The sequence below is a fragment of the Ursus americanus genome, chromosome 8 (assembly GCF_024610735.1).
Source record: "Ursus americanus isolate L20-20 chromosome 8, mUrsAme1.1.p, whole genome shotgun sequence".
In the NCBI taxonomy this organism is placed as follows: Eukaryota; Metazoa; Chordata; class Mammalia; order Carnivora; family Ursidae; genus Ursus; species Ursus americanus.
The window spans coordinates 8,429,818-8,447,259 of NC_142134.1; the positions used below are offsets into that span (position 1 = coordinate 8,429,818).

The 17,442-nt window shown below is 37.4% G+C and overlaps 1 protein-coding gene across 7 annotated transcripts in view; it reads right to left on the minus strand.

Moving 5' to 3' along the window:
* The window catches only part of BMPR1B (bone morphogenetic protein receptor type 1B), a 381,259-nt gene that overhangs the window by 38,437 nt on the left and 325,380 nt on the right, over window positions 1-17,442 (minus strand). For all 7 annotated transcript variants that reach the window (XM_087863972.1, XM_087863971.1, XM_045792142.2 and 4 more), the window contains one exon: window positions 8,661-8,820. In XM_087863972.1, coding sequence (XP_087720098.1) covers window positions 8,661-8,775 — 115 coding nt within the window. In that variant the 5' untranslated portion in view covers window positions 8,776-8,820. The remainder of the gene's footprint in view (window positions 1-8,660; window positions 8,821-17,442) is intronic.

Sequence of the window (17,442 nt, forward strand, 5' to 3'; positions counted from 1 at the left end):
GGTGATGAACGCCAGCAGACTCCTCATGTTAGTCACCAGCCACTACTGCGTGTGCTAAGGAAGAAAATGCTAAATTACATCTCCATGTTCTCCTCATACACATGCTTGCTCAACGGCCAAGACAGATACGGCAACGTCGTCCTGAAGGTCAAGGGAGGGAAGCTGTGAGCGTGGCATTAGCCGTGATTTGTGGGCTCGTCTATGCCGCATCAGCGGCAGCGCTCCGCCATGCATTAGTCCTCCGGTTATCGTCAACACCCCTAGAATTGTTTACTGAGCTTATAACCCTGCAGTGATCCAAAACCCCTCAGTTTATAAGAACTAGACCGGCAAAGTTCAAATATACTAACGAATGACTAGGAAGGGCCAGTGATAAATCTCTTCATTAGACTAAGGTCAAATGCATGAATATTGTCATGGCGGAAAGACTGCCTCTGAGCAGCCCTGGCTCTGAATTCTTTGGGGGCTTTTGGCCAATTTACTGAAATTGCTATGAAAATCTGAAGCATGCAAACACTGAAGGCAATAAATAAAAGAGCTGTCCCTTAGAAATTTAAACAATATGAGCAAACAATACCCATGTGATTTTTCTTTATTCCTTTCCTTCCCATTTAGACCATATGTACAATTTCTATTTCTCATCAAAAGTAAAATTCAGGAATTATCAGAGAAAAAGGAACCTTAATTTGCTGACATTAGGAATTCACAGGGCTAGAAAAAGTGATACAATCTGTTGAATCTAAAAAGATTAATTTCTCCTTATTTATGAGTTCCCCTTATTCAAAATCTGAATATATGGAAAGGAATTCATAAGGATCAAAAAAAAAAAAAGAATTTTAAAAAGCTGGTTAAGCTGTTGGCAAGTTACTCTGACAATCTCCTGGGAAATATAAAGAAATCAGGGAGAGTAAATTCAAGCCTTAAAAATACACTCCCTTGTCTGAAAAGAGGGCGGAGCTAAAAATACAAAGACGGCGTAGAGTAGGAGCAAAGCCCTGGAGAAAAGTCAGTGTCCCATAAGTCATCAATTCGGACAGAAACCAAATATGTTGCCAGAGGACAAGCAGAAACATGGTTCTCTAACCATTTCAAGTGCATATTAGCTGTAACAAAGCAAAAATACTATTTTTTAAAGATTTTATTTGTTCATGAGAGAGAAAGAGGGAGAGAGAGTGCAGGAGCGGGGACAGGGGCAAAGGGAGAGGCAGAAGCAGACTCCCCGCTGAGCAGGGACCCCGATGATGCAGGACTCCATCCCAGGACCCTGAGATCAGGACCTGAACTGAAGGCAGACACTTAACCGACTGAGCCACCCCGGAGCAAAACAAAGCAATGCAAAAATACTTTGTAAGCTTCTTGTTGAAATGACTAGCCAGCAAGGGACACTAACTGGAAAGGAGCAGTACAACTACAAAAGCTTAAGAATCGCTTGAGAACTTTCAATTCTTGAGCAAACACAAATGTAAACCAACCTGTGCTCCTAAGTCAGCGCTGTTCAACTCCCCCACTGAGAGACAGATGCCTGCTGACTGTCGCAAAAGTCAATTAAGTCTTGGTGATGACTTATTTGAATATTCTGCGGCCTGGCTGCCATGTTTAAGCTTAGTTTTTAAATATCTTATATTGATTATTATTACCCCATCATTCCCACAGTATTGAAAGTGGTAACAAGAAGAAATGAAGCCTCATGAAGAAAACAAAAGTAGAAATCATTTTAAACAAAACTGAAAGTAGTGAGATGTATACAGGGATGTCATTTGGTTACAGTAATGATTTTGAATTAAAAAAAAAAGAAAATTGAGGTCACATGTCAAAAATGCTCCCCCTGTATTACAGGTAAAGACAAGTAATGAACAAAATAGAATTGTCATCATCATCACTGACTGCTTCTCAACATAATGTTAATTCATGAAAAAGCAAAGCATTTGAGAATTTATAGGTAACGTGAGGTCAAAGCACTGATGATGAATTTTTGTTACAACCATCGGACGGTGCCACAGGTTTGTGGCTCCTTGAATCTGCCTGATACTCGAAAAGCAAAGAAGTGTCTAGAACATCCAGAGAGATCACTAGGGAATTAATTTCCTCAAAGGATTTTCAGTAAGGAGCAAGTAAGCAAGTGAGAAACGGGTATTCGCGGCCCAAAGTTTTGGGGGCACGTACATTCGGAGCCAGCACGCCTCCCATTTCTAGTCACATTGGGTGTAAAAACTGCCTCTTGGACTCCCATTCATTCATGGGTTCTCGTCGAATAGTCAGAAACCAATTCCATAAATGTCTAAAGCTGCGCTGCCAGCATCTTTATCTAAGGTGCTCTCTTTACTGTTTTATTTCAGTGAGTCAAGGGTTTATAAGGTTTACTCACGTTGCAGTCCCTTTACCTCTCCTCTTTCACTAACATGTTATGTTTCCCTGCTGCAGACACTATGGTTGTTCAGACACATGACCACCACAGTTGAGAAGGGACTGCTGTAGAACTTTTTTTCTAACTAGCTTAGATCTTGATAAAGATTAATTTAACTATAAAATAATTTTTAAGTATTAGTTAAGAAGAGTTTATCTGTTCTGGCCAGTCAGGGTGACAGGAAGTCTTACAGCATTATTAAAGTATTTTTTAAATTATTAAATAACTTAAATTATTATTTAATTACTGAATAGTTTAAAATTTTGTTCTTGACAAAAATATTTATAGATATGGATACCTGATGAAGTGGATCTCTCTGCCCATAAAGATTACAGCTTCTTGACTCATCAGTATGTATTCCAATTTTATTTCAGTATGCGAGAAATACTGGAATTGCTAAATTTCTTTCAAATTTCTTTTAGGTTTCAGCCAGAATTGATTGGAAAGTCTGTTTGATTTTAAGTAGGTTTTAAAATCAGTCCTTGAGAACCTTCTGTCTTCTAAAATACCTATTCCACATTCAAGGGAATAAAGAAAGTTTTTGAAGTCTTCTGGCACGGATCATCTCAAAGATACATACAAATTTCGGAGCAGTTGTTTAAGTCCTGTAAATTTTAGCTAGCTAAAACAGTGAAAGCCGCTTGGATCTTTGTTAACAGAAGTTCACTTGACACATGTTTACGGAGCATTTATGATTCAGGCCGTTAGATGCCCAGACACAGGCTGAGGACGATGTCGCCTTCGCTCTGAGGGAGCTCAGAGTCTATGAACACCACAATCGTAGGAGAAACCGTGTCATTCAGCTTCTAGCAGTAAGGACAGAGATCAGAAGCTAGTCAAAGGATTTTCTACAGACTTGGGGAAAAAAGCAAGAAGAATGTTGAACAGTGGTAATTAACAAAGTAATACAATCCTAAAGGTTTTATGTTTTTTCCTTATCCTCTTAGACGGGTGTATTCCCACAGTAGTGAGGGTAAGAGGGTAAAACATACACGGCTACTACTGCTCCCCATCCCTGGTTTTTCCTCTGAGACATCGTCTCTGTATAGGAAGGTGAAGTTATATTACTGATGAAGTTCCAATGTGAGAGATGCCTTTTACTTTCAAGAATGTGTCACTATCTTACACCCTTCTCTAGCGGCCATACCAAGTGAGTTGGCATTTTGTTCATTTTTTTTCTATGAGGTACAAGATTGTTTGAATTTGTCTCTATTTTTGCATGAATCGAGCATTTGTATATTCTCACCTCCACCACCCCATGCCGATGCTCTCTGTCTCTCACTCAGATTGCTCTGGGAGCCTTGCAGCAGGCCTGCCTGTCCCCTCTCGCTGGACTTCTACAGCGCCTCCTGACAAATCTCACTTTTCCTGCTATGCTTGAAAGTCTTCAGTGGTCCTTTAAAAGATCATAAAGCTCAATATTCAGCGGGCCCGAGCAACAGTGGAATACAAGGATACAACCGAAGACGTATAAACAGAGGAGGAAAATGTGCACTGCAAACACTCTGAGATCTTAGGGCCGGAGCACCTGTCTGAAAACTCATATCATCACATTCAGCAAGAGGTTTCAAAGTCTTGGGTTAATGCAAACTTTATAAAAAGGCTCACAGCCCTTAAGATTTCCCTTCTCCCCCTGTGACTCTTCAAGGTACGGTTGGGAGACTTATCTAATTCTTCATTTAGGCAGCCTGGTGTCATATGCACATCCTTTGTGCAAACATCCGATGTGATTTATTACACCTCTAAGCCCTGAAAACTGTCCAGGCAGAATTCTTGGTCAAACCCAGTAAGATAAATGGTAACATACTTAAAATCATCTCTGAAAAAGAATAAAAAATAATTTTTAGAGATGGATACACTTGTGCGAGGGCCTGGGTGAACTTGAGAGGTGGTGAGTAGTAACAAAAATGACTATCAGAGGCCAAGTCAAGTGAAACAAGGAAGAAGATGTAAAGCAGGACCAGATTATATACAGGGAAAAAAATAGACACACAAGGCTGGAAAATAAGACAAAACACTGGCATGGTGAAAGTCATGTAAAGAGTTGTTGCAGGAGAATTTGCAGCATTCGAGGCATGCAATGATAGTCTCAGGTCCTAGGAATAAATCTAGAAATGGAGTGGGAAGGATTCACAATGTACAGTAACAGCTCGAAAGATATTTAGAATTTAGATATTATCTTGAGAGAGAAAATAATGGCTTCACCCCTTACTTTGAGTTATGGATATTAAAAAAAGGTTCTAATACTTTCTTCAGCATATTTGCACTGCATCTTCTAACATGTATGCCATGAGTCAACGGAAGCAGCATGGATTTTGGAAGCAGACACACCTGTACCCAGATAGGAATCAAGGCCAAGAATGAGTCTGGGGGCGTCTGGGTGGCACGGCGGTTAAGCGTCTGCCTTCAGCTCAGGGCGTGATCCCGGCGTTCTGGGATCGAGCCCCACATCAGGCTCCTCTGCTGTGAGCCTGCTTCTTCCTCTCCCACTCCCCCTGCTTGTGTTCCCTCTCTCGCTGGCTCGCTCTGTCAAATAAATAAATAAAATCTTTAAAAAAAAAAAAAATAGAATGAGTCTGGCCTCGGTGTTGGCTGGTAACATGATTGATGTTACTTATGAAGAGCTTAAAAACCCTCTAAACTTTACACATATTTTCTGAATTATCAGGTGGGATTTCAGAATCTCTTTTAAGTAGGATATTCTCCCAATTCAGGCTACGTTTTTAGAGTATTCTGTCCAGGAATATGGGAGTGGTAATGAGCATGGACCTACCTAGGATCCCCAGATTGGCTAAGACCTGCTTACCACAAGGTCTCAGGCCACACAGCTTGGACGAGCCCTTATCTAAGCCTCAACAAAGCATACCCTGGTCTTTAGAACTGGCTTACCTAGGAGTGCAAGACTGAATGCAACATTACTCCAAGCGTGTTCTCTTGCAGGTCAGCAAACTGCTTGTTGCTGCTCTGTTAATACACAAGTTAATACAGAAACGGAAACTTGCATAGCAATAAATTCAGCTCCACTGAATCCCAATAACAGAAAAACAGAAAAAACATGGAACATGCAATTTGTAAGTATTTTTACATTTATTTTCTAGTCATTCATTCTTATTGCACTTTAGAAAAGTATCGGTGCAACTGATTGGTGGGGAGGGAGGGTATCTTTCACCAAGATAGCATGAGGAGTACTGATTGTTGGAAGTCAAAAGAGTAGATCGTGGGCTTACAGGAATGGAGGCCTGAATTTTTTCCGGGTCTTGGGGCCTGGGAACAAAAGCAGCCCCTGTGATTCACATGACTGATCTCAGCTCACAGGAGACTCAAATGGAGTTAACATCTTCTTAGCAAAAAGGATGTGCATTTTACCCAAGAGTGAATATTCACTCCTTTGAGATCCAGTTCAGGGGTTGGCTGATGGCCAAGAATTCAGGACTTTGGAATACATATTTCTAAACTGCAGTTATCAAGGTCAATAAATCTGACTGCCATGTTTTGGTTCTTACCCAACTTGACCTCTAACAGCTTCTAACACAGCTGACCTTACTTCTCCTCTCTGTGAACTTGGCTTCAATGATTACCATACTCACTGCTTTTTGTTCATTCTTCTGGGAAGAAGCTCCTTGACCCAGGCATTAAATGTCTCAAAGCTCAGTCCTAACTCTGACCTACTAGATTGTTCTATTACTGTATGCGATTTTTCATGCCCCACCCTAGCCATGGCTTCTCTCTGAAGTTGAGCTTGACCGTATCACTTGATTTGGTAAGTGGAATGCTAGAGGACTTGCCACAAGTACAGGAAGTTGCTCCCTCCCAGTCAAGTGAGAAAGAATATGCCCTGGTTAGCTTTTGGTCCAAGAAGGATGAACAAACATGTGGAGCAGGCCTGAACTCAAGCAGCAGCCCAATGCCAAGCCCACCCAATCCAGCAGGGCCAGCACAGCTGCAGCCCATGCGGAGACCCAGGAATGAAAAAATAAATGTCTTCAGTTGTAAGTCACTATGATTTTGAGCTTATTTGTTTCACAGCAAAAACTGACTCATGTTCTACTCACTCTAGACTCTCCCCCCAAACTCTTATCTCAGCTCCAAATCCATATCCCACGGCCTACTCTTTGGTATCTCCACTTGTAGGTGTCAAAAACCTTAAACTCAGCATGTCCAGATTGGAACTTAATTATTCCCCTCTGTCCACTTTCCTTACAAGCCTACACTGTACATCTAAATGTACATCCAGCAACCTGTGAAGCCCCTCTGGCCCCCTCGCACATCCAGTTCATCAACGTAAAACTTTCCTTTTAAATAGTTTCCCTACACGTGCACCTCCCTCTTGTGCCAGAACCACCCGAGGCCAAGATCACGGTCTCTCACGCCAACTGTCCTTCCAAAATCCACATCAATACCACTGCTACTCCTGCTTAAACAAATCCCCCTCCAATGCTTCCAGGAATAAGAAGAACATTCTTAATAGAGCCGACCAGGCAATGGGTAATCTTTCCTGGCTCCAGACTCAACTACACCACACCTGCTCCTGCTCCTTGCACATTAGGAAAACCAGTCTTCTTTGAACACGCCAACCTTCTCCTTCCCACACAGGGAATCTGCACTGCAGTGAGCCCTGTCTGATCACTTTCCTCCAAATCAGCGTAGGACCCTCCAATGGCCTACAGGGAGAAGAGGACAAAATATTTAAAGTTGGGGTAATTTTGGAAGGCCTACCCATATGATCACCAGAACTGTAGCTCAAATGACACACCTGGATTTATTCTTAATTACTACACACTCAAGCAAAACAGTAAAATATCTCCCTAATAGGTTTCCTCCTGATAATTTTCTTTTCTTCAGAAAACTTTGACATTTTCCTGATACTTTTGCCACTTACTACAAACAGGCAGTATTTCTCAGGAAATATATCTGAGCTCTGGAATCATTTTAGCATGGCACAAGACTCGTGATCCCAACTTCACTCTGTCATGTAAGAGCTGAGTTACTAGACTTCTCTGGGCCCCAAATTCCTTATGGAAATAAGCATGCCCTACCATGCTGAGTTGTTTTGCTGAATAAAGAAGATATGTATTTATGAATATACCCAACATTCTTCCCTGTCATTCAGTTAATATATATTTCTTGAGCTGTATATCTCAGAATATGCTTTCTTTTTCAAGAAGGAGAAAAAAAAAAACAAAAAACATTCAGCTCAGCTTCATGCTCCTTCCTGGGTAAAAAGGCTCCAAATAATTGCTCAGATATTCTGCCTGGACTTCAAACCTAGCAACCCATCTTCCCATTGGGGTCTATTACCCTTCTTGAGGGAGACTCTGCTTTTCTGCCATCTTCCCTCTTGAGATCACACTTGTCTGGTGCCTGTGCCACTCCCCCTGGGCACACTGGCCTCATTAGGCTATGCCTCTTTACCCACTGTTGTCCCTTGAGGGGTGTAAGTGCAGGCTATAGTGCCTAGCAAAATGGATGTGGATGCATTAAGATGTGTAAGAAAAAAAGAGGTAAATAGCCCAGTTTCAAAGAAAGTTTTGATACAAATATTATCCCCTAAAAAGTTTATTCTGACAATGTCTTTTGTTTTTTTTAAAGATTCTATTTATTCATTTGACAGAGAGAGAGACAGCCAGCCAGAGAGGGAACACAAGCAGGGGGAGTGGGAGAGGAAGAAGCAGGCTCCCAGCAGAGGAGCCTGATTCTGCGGCTCGATCCCACAACGCCGGGATCACGCCCTGGACCGAAGGCAGACGCTTAACGACTGAGCCACCCAGGCGCCCCGTGACAATGTCTTTCTTAACATCTGGTAGACTCCCGTGAGCGTTATCACTATGCTGCTTCCCAGAGTCAGTGAATATTCCTAACAACTCAGGTGTTCTTTCCAAAATATTAATTGCCACTGACAAAATGAATAGTTAAAACAAAAATCCTCACACATTTGACACCCCCTGCTATTGAATTTATTTGGGAGACAAGGTTTTTTGAGAGAAAACAATTGGTTTTTGCTCCTTGACACTTGTCCCAAGCCTGAGACTCGTGTTCTATGTTTATGTACATGTGTGATATTTGCTGCAAGGAAGAAGACTCTCAGAACACCAAATGCAATTTAGAATTTTTCTAAACACAGGCACAGCTCTGAGAGTTAATGGAGTTAGGCACTATACTCCAAAATGTGTTCTTGGGAAACATCAGCCCACAATTCCGTAGTCAAAAAAGTGTAACATTTTGTTAAAACGAGATTTAAATAATTTATATGACCAACCTGCAAATATTGTTGACTGAGTCTTCTGGACAATGGTGGTGGCATTTGCAACGCAAGATCTTTGGACGAGGGGTGGGGGCTGTACTCTCACCATCCTCTTTCTTGGTCCCCACATTTAATTTTCCTGAACTTCGCAAAAGCATGTTATCAAGTAAGTTTGCTGAAAAGAACAAAGAGTAAGAGTTTAAGTATCTGTGGGATAGCCTAGCCAAAGTCTTCTATCCAAAGAACAATGAGATTAAACAAAATATTATTTATGATACTAAAAGATTTCAATATAAAAGTTATTTTAATGATTTTGATATTAGAAATTATACTTAATATGACTCTACTTACATAATTGTTATAATTATGTAACATATGTCTCATATAAAATACAGAAATTCTCATAACCCTTTCAGGATAGCAACCTATACATTAAATTATAATAGTTGTATTTGATTGGGTACAACGAGCTCAATGAGCATTGGTATATAGATCATCTCTACTCTGTATGGTAATGGTATGGGTAAATATCATTCCCAACTACAGATGAGAAAATTAAGACCAAAGTTTAAGTGATCTGCACACAGCTAATAAGTCATGAAGCCAGCACTTAAACCCTAAAACTGCCTACCAGTCTCTTTACTTTAGGTATATCAAGTATTTTTTAAAGAAATTATTAGAAATACTTAATATGCAAAACTGGTAGGAAGATGAAAACTTAGTTATCACTAAGATACATCAAACGATACATCTTTCCCATCAGCTTTTACATGAAAAGTGCCTTTCTATTGCAGTAGCAATGGTTCTACATCTTCAACAGAAGACATGTAGGACAGTAGATGTGACCTCTAGAGACTGATTTTCTGAGTTCATAATTAGACTTTACTATTTACCAGTTGGGTTGACCTTGGATAACTTTATAAGTAATCTCATTGAGCTTCACTTATCATTAAAGTAGAGAGAATTATAAGCACCTACCTCATGCTAACAGCTTAGTATATATATGTTAAGTAGTAATACTGGGTAGATGTTAACTAGTATTATTGGAAAGATCTAATTTTTTTTTTTTTACTTTTTAGATAGTAAGATTTCATTCATAGAGGGTGACCTATCACTGAGATGGTTTTCATACTTTCCCTATTTATCATCACTCTTAGAAAGTAATGATGATCGCCAGGGGGACAAGCGTTAACTGATACCTATTACATTCCAGGCACTGTGGCAGGAGCTCTCATACATGCTATGTCACTGCATCAATTGTCAACCTGAACGTTTGATTTAAACTATCTCTCACAACACATCAAGCTTGCCTATAATTAAAACAAATCTCAACAAAAATATTATCGAAAATACGTTGGGTTAAAAAATAGAAATTCTAGACCAGAGATGCAATATACTCAATAGACGTGTTATGCAGTGCGCATGTGTTCATTTCTTAAACCACAAATTAATGCCTCTAGCCACTGGTCACATCAGAGAATGCGAAGTTTAAAAAAAAAAAAAAAGATGTAATTTTTCCTGACTTTCTGTAAGCTAATTAGGTGAATTCTTGGAGAGTAAAAATGGAAGGGGAAAGCAATAAAATGTATTAAATCAATTTACCAGAATTTCCCCAATCATTAATTCTAAATTCATTAGATTTTTCAAATTTGTATAAGATGTATACCTAAATTTCCCAAAGTTTCTTAAATTTTAGTCTAGAGAAGACATGTAGATTGTAATGTGCAGAGTTTGTTATATGCAGAGTTTGTTATATGCAGAGTTTGTTATATGCAGAATCCCGGGCCACTCACAGTGATTCTGATTCCACAGGTCTCAGGTGAGCCAAGGAAAGTGAATATTCAAGATCCCATGTGATTCTGAGAGAGATCATGTGCAGACTCTACTCTGAGAAACCCGGGACTAGATTAAGCAAATAATATTTATTTAATCCAACCATAGAATTCACTGCAATAGATGTATATTATCTCTATACAATAGGAGGCTTATCCTTAAATTCCAAAATAAACGTATTATATGTTAGTATTTTATATTTGAAGCCATTGGTTACAAGTTTTCCTGCATAAATGCCTCAGCACTCTTGCTATCCAGGTGCAGGGGGCGTTGGTAAGCTTATATATCACCCTGCCATGCTGGCTTCCTTCTTTTTAAATCTGGTTCTCAATCTTACTAACTTTATGACCTGAGTAACCTCGAAAAAACTCAAAGTGATGAAAATAAGTTATTTAAAATTTATTACATCCTGCTTCCTTCATACCAGACCCCTTCTCTTTGAAGTTTTAAAACAAAATAATTTAAATTCATTTTTTATGCATATGTCTCATTAGCAAATATGTATCGGGTGCCTTTCCTGTTCTGGGCACAGCCTGAGTATGTAGGATGAACTGAACATGGGCCGGATTTCCCATCTGGTGGGAAAAGTGGTTAAATGGAATGTTTACACTGCAAGGTCTCCATTAGAAAAGGAAACATCTTCATACTATCAGGAATAAGACATCGTTTAGTAAGAAACATTTTAAGAAAGGATTCATAATTTTCTCACATTTTTAATTTATTTAAAGACTGATATAAATTTTAGCTAGAAGGAGGTTCTTTGCAATATTGCTTCTAACAACCCACGTTTACAACAGGGGATAAGTCAGATCTCTAAAAAGATTCCTATGTGGTCATTAAAATGTTGGTGTGGAAATATATTTACTGGCAAGAAAAATATTAAAATATATTTTTTGTTGGAAAGGGTAGATCACAAAGTATTTTAATTATGAATCCCACTAGAATAATAGGAAAAAGAGCTTAAAAAATGAACCTACAATATAACAGAGATCAATAAAAACCTGGTAAGCAGAAGGAAAGCAGTTAACTGATTTAACTAAGCCAAAGATACTGATTCCTAGGCCTAAGGTGGAGAAAAGCCAAGAAGCAAAAAAAATTTACCACTTAACTCCAAAAAAAGACCCCAGAGTGGTACCACAAGTTGCTTTTAGAAATAGAGTTCAGTTGCCCTCTCCCATCCCCAAAGGCTGGCAACATCACCTCTACCTTCCCCACCCCTGCATCCCCGCAGAAGACTGGAAGAGTAAATGTGTTATGCATATCACTGAGATGCCTTCCTTATTTTCCTGTTTTACCATCAAGGTGAAGGGCTATAGAAACTGAAGCACAGGGGAGGGCGGCGTGGGTACCAGCTTACTACAAACATTCAGTAACCCTTTACACTGGCTGTTGATTCCTGCCCTCTCCCTCTACATGGCTTCCAGAACTTGATGCAGCCTGGCTTATCTCTTCTTTACTCAGGAATTTGACCAGGTCAAGAACAAACAAAATACTTAAAGACAGGAATATTAGAGGTTTCTCAGCGAAACAGCCCTGTAATAATTATCTTAGGGTAAGGCCCACTGGTGACAAGATCTACCCAATGAACAGAGCTTCCAGTCAGCTTTTATAGTGATCCATTATCTTATGCACAAGCCACTCATTCAGGGTTGCTAGATACATGAAGAAAGCCTCAAACATCAAATATTGAGAATAAAACAAACACACAAAAGAAAGCCACTTGGAAGAAACGTACAATGGAAAAAAAAACTTTTAAAGAAACTATAATACGGTCATTTTTATTAAAAAATACATTACATCAATGAAACAAGAATGTGTTGTTATGAAAGGGGAATAACAAACAAGGAACTCTAAAAATATGATTGCATAAATACAAATTTCAATAGGTGAGCTGAGATAAAGATCAGGAAATCTCCCACAATATAGGGCAAAACAGAGATGGAAGAGTTCAGTAAATCAGAGCATCAATCTAGGAAATTCAAAACGTGAATAATAATATCTTCAGAAAGAGAGACTTGAGAAAAGAGAGGGGAGGAAATCATCAAATAAATAGTGTACAATTCCCATAACTGAAAATCATGATTTTCTAGTTTAAAAGGATCCGTAGAGCATATGAATAGACCTACACACCAAGGTATGTTGTAAAATTTTATAACGTTAGAGACAAAGGGAGATCTTATATAACATATTTTATATACATATATATATATATACAGATAAAAGATAAAAATAAAAGTGATTAAAAATAAGCATGGCACTGAATTTTCTACAGCAAAACTGGAAATTAAAATAAAATAGAGTAACGTCTTCAAAATTCTGAGGGAAAAATGTTTGAAATCCAGAACTCAATACCTGGGCAAATTATAACTCAAATATGAAGATATGAAAAAAAATTTTGAAGATTTTCAATGTCTCAAAAATTTACCTCTCATACACCTTTCTCAGGAAGCTATTGGAGGAGATGCTCTGCCCAAATGAAAGTGTAAACAAGAAAACAGAAGAAATGAGTTTCTGCTATGGGAGATCCAACCCAAGAGAAAGGTGATGCATACTCTCAATGGTAAAGGTGGATAGTAAGATGAAAACTATGACTAAACCAAAGGATCAACCAGGCCTGACCGAAGGCAGGTCAAAAAATTCTGGAGACAGAGGTCCAAAAAGTTAAAATAAACGCAATAACTCAGGTATTTTAAATTTAAACAGATTAAGAGTTTGGAAATTAATTTGTGATGGAAATATAGAAATCTAACAAAACATATAATGTTTTAACTCCTATACATGTAGCTTAGGGGATGGAAATAGTATATAGTGAGGGAGAGAGTGGTAAAGCTTCGAAAGTGGAAAGTCAAAGGTAATGCCTAAAATTGAATAATCAAGAGGTAGCCATACAATTACCTGTTTAGAGATATGGAGAAAAATACCAAAAGAGAATGTAAAAAGGACCAGGTATACTCTCTACTGAACAGGACAAGTTAGAAGGATACTTTAAGGAAAAATAAGCCAGTCTCTTTATGTTAAAACAAAAATTAGCAGGTTTTGAAATAATATATTTCATATGATAAGTCCTCAGTAGTCTGTGTGTGTGTGATAAAAATGAAGGATTCACATTTATATGGATATTGATGAAACATGTGAAGATCCTAGTTCTTGTGGAAAATTTAATTATTTCTGTCAAGGACTACTGAATTTTGCATCATGAAATTTTCATATTTCGCATCACAAAATTTTTCATAGCTTGCATTGGAGAGGACTATGATTTGTGTTTTTACATCATTGTGGATCTACGGGGTAGCTATAGATAGTGGTTGGAGCTACATAAATGCATTTGCAAATTGCTTCTCGGTTCAAAACAGGGAAGAAACTAGTCTCAAATCCTGATGTGCAATAAAGAACATCAGTGAACAAGGAAAACTCAGACAATCATAAAAGAAAATCCAGCAAGGAAGAAGAAACTTCCCTAGATAATCTTCATTATGGGGATATACCACCGAACCAATGAACACTGGCTTAGTAGTAACACTAAATCCACTATGGTTTACCATATTTTATGCATTTGTGTCTCGGTCTATATTGCAAGTTATTAACAATCTGTTTTGAGGTATTCTGCAGAAGATTCTAAGTTAACTACTTCAGTTATTAATATGGAAAGATAGCTGAGTCTTCTAATCCAAGCAAGTTTTATAGTCAACTCCTGGCTCTCAAACACTGGACAAATCAGTTAAAAACCATACTTTCTATGAAAATTATGAAGTAGTACTGAATAATCTTTCCAAAATACTTAACACTAACATGTAGTCAGAATGTATGTTATTTTACCAGAAACACATTTCTCAAGAACAAAAATAAAGAGAAAAAAAATACTGCTAGCTCATAATAGAGATCCCATTTCTTTAAAGTGAGTTAACAGACAAGATCCTGAATAAGCATGTGAGGTTGCATTCATACAATGTAACCTGCACAAGTAAAAGTGGCGAGACGATAAAATGATTTCTTTAATTAGCATTATTAAAGAAATGAGTGGTTAAATGCAAATGAGACAAGTGGAGACTTCTTCACTTGCTTTTGCCAAAATAATCAAATCAAGAGAGTGATTTATGTGAAAGTGTGCAACTGCTACTTAGGAGTCAATTAATCTATATGTGTTTAACTCCCTGTGAAATGAAATTCATTATCACACAATATTTCTAGTTGTAAGATAAAATTATTGAGTGATAATTTGGAGGTTAATAGAAGACAAGGGGGAAGAGAAGGAGCAGCAGCAGAATGATTAAATGATTAGCAGAATGATCTGATTAGGCTCATCTTAAAATCTAAGAACACTGTTAAAAAGAAAAATTATAAGATCTTTTTCTTATTGAGTTATAACTGACAATCAACATTATGTAAGTTCCAGGTGTACAACATGATGATTCGATATGTGTGTATATTGCAAAAGATCATCACAATAAGCCCTTACTGTAATATATAGTTGACCCTTGTACAATACTGGTGTTGAATCGTGCAGATTTTAAAGGTAGGTTTTTTTGATAAATACAGTACAGTACTGTAGATGTATTTTCTCTTCCTTATGATTTTTTTAATAACATTTGCTTTTCTCTAGCTTACTTTATTGTAAGAATACAGTATATAATACATATAACATACAAATATGCGTTAATCAACTGTTTATGTTATCAGTAAGGCTTCCAGTCAACAGTAGACTATTAGTTTAGGGGGAGTAAAAAGTTATAAATGAATTTTTACTTCATGGGGGATCAGCACTCCTAAACTCCACATTGTTAAAGGGCCAACTATAGTTTGAAATCAGGGAGCATGATGCCTCCAGCTTTGTTTTTCTTTCCCAAAACTGCTTTGGTTATTTGGTGTCTTTCATGGCTCCATGAAAATTTTGGAATTGTATGCCACTGGAATTTTGATGGGGATTGCATTGAATCTGTAGATTGCTTTGGGTAGTATGAACATTTTAACAATATTAATTCTTACAAATTGTGAGCATGAAATATTTTTCCATTTATTTGTGTCAATTCTTTCATCCAATGTCTTAGAGTTTTTAGTGTATAGCTCTATAATCTCGTTGGTTAAATTTATTCCTAGGTATCTTACTCTTTTTGATGCACTTGTAAATGAGACGATTTTCTTAATTTCTCTTTTTGATATTTCATTACTAGTGTATAGAAATGCAGCAGATTTCTATATATCGATTTTATATTCTGCAACTTTACTGGAACTCATTTACAAGTTCTAATGTTTTTTGGTGAAGTCCTTAGCATCTGTAAACCGAGGCATCTTTATTTCTTCCTTTCCAATTTGGATCTCTTTTATTTCTTTTTCTTATCTAATTGCTCTGGCTAGGATTTCCAATAATATGTTGAAAAAAAGTGGTGAGGGGGGCATCCTTGTCTTATTCCTGATTTTAGAAGAAAATCTATCAGCTTTTCACTACTGAATATAATGTTAGCTGTGGGCTTCTTATATATGATTTTTATTATTTTGAGGTGAGTTCCCTCTATACCTTCTTTGTCAAGAGTTTTTTATTATAAATGGATATTGATTATTGTCAAGCGCTTTTTCTGTATCCATTGAGTTGATCATATGATTTTTATTCTTCATTTTGTTAATGTGGTATATCACATTGATTAATTTGTGGATGTTAAGCCATCCGTGTATCCCTGGAATAAATTCCACTTGATCATGATGAATGATCCTTTTAATGTATTGTTGTATTCAGTTTGCAAATATTTTGCTGAGGATTTTTGCATCTGTGTTCATCAGGGATATTGGTTCATAATTTTCTTTTCTTGTGATGTCCTTGTCTGGTTTTGGTGTCACGGTACTACAGTCCTCATAAAATGAGTTTGTTTTGTTTTTGTTTTTGTTTTTGTTTTTTTAAAGATTTTATTTATTTATGTGATAGAGAGACAGCCAGCGAGAGAGGGAATACAGCAGGGGGAGTGGGAGAGGAAGAAGAAGGCTCATAGTGGAGGAGCCTGATGTGGGACTCGATCCCGGTACACCGGGATCACACCCTGAGCCGAAGGCAGATGCTTTAACGACTGCGCTACCCAGGCGCCCCCCATAAAATGAGTTTGAATGTGTTCCTTCCTCTTCTGTTTTTTGGAGGAGAGAAGAATTGGTATTAATTCTTTGATTTTTTTGGTAGAATTCACCAATGAAGTTATCTAGTGCTGGACTTCTGCTTGTTGGGGGGGGCGGTTAATTACTGATTAAGATCTTAATAGCCAGTTCCCATGTGAGAAAAAGGGACAATAAGAAATTGGACTGTTTTATTGACTATTATCATTATGAAAAGGGATTTATTTTTAAAAAGTAACTTTCATATAAAGCCATACTCAATTAGTGCAAAATCAAGCCAGCCTCACAAACATAAGCCAGGCATTTTGGAACAAAAACAAGACAGAACACGTCAACTAAAGCATAAAAAGCACAATTACATGAATACACAAAGAATAATGATTTTATAAAAACATGGTAATAGATAATAACGATGCTGAAATAAGCATTAGAAGAAAAGACAGAGATACATATTTATGATAAATGTGAACATTTAGATAAATAGCAGAATAGCAATCATGCAGATTTATCCCAAATTTTAGATGTCTGATTAAAACAATTTTTAAATTGTATTTTTTACATTTCATTACATTTATTATATTTCTAGTATCCCTCCATTTGAAACAGGAGAAAGGCAGACTTCAAAAGATAATAAAGTTTGATTAGTCAGCTCATTCAAATAATGTAAGATCTTTTATTAATTAGATCCTCATTGTACTTGATTTTGTATTAAATTTTATCTAAAAGATAATCATTGAAAACAATTGAAAGGTAACTAACCATTAAAGAAACATGAAGTATAACTTAATGATATTTTCTAAATCAACAGGTTAAATCTGTAAAAAAAAATTTCTACTAAGTAAAGCTAAGTAAAAATTCAACTTCTACTTAA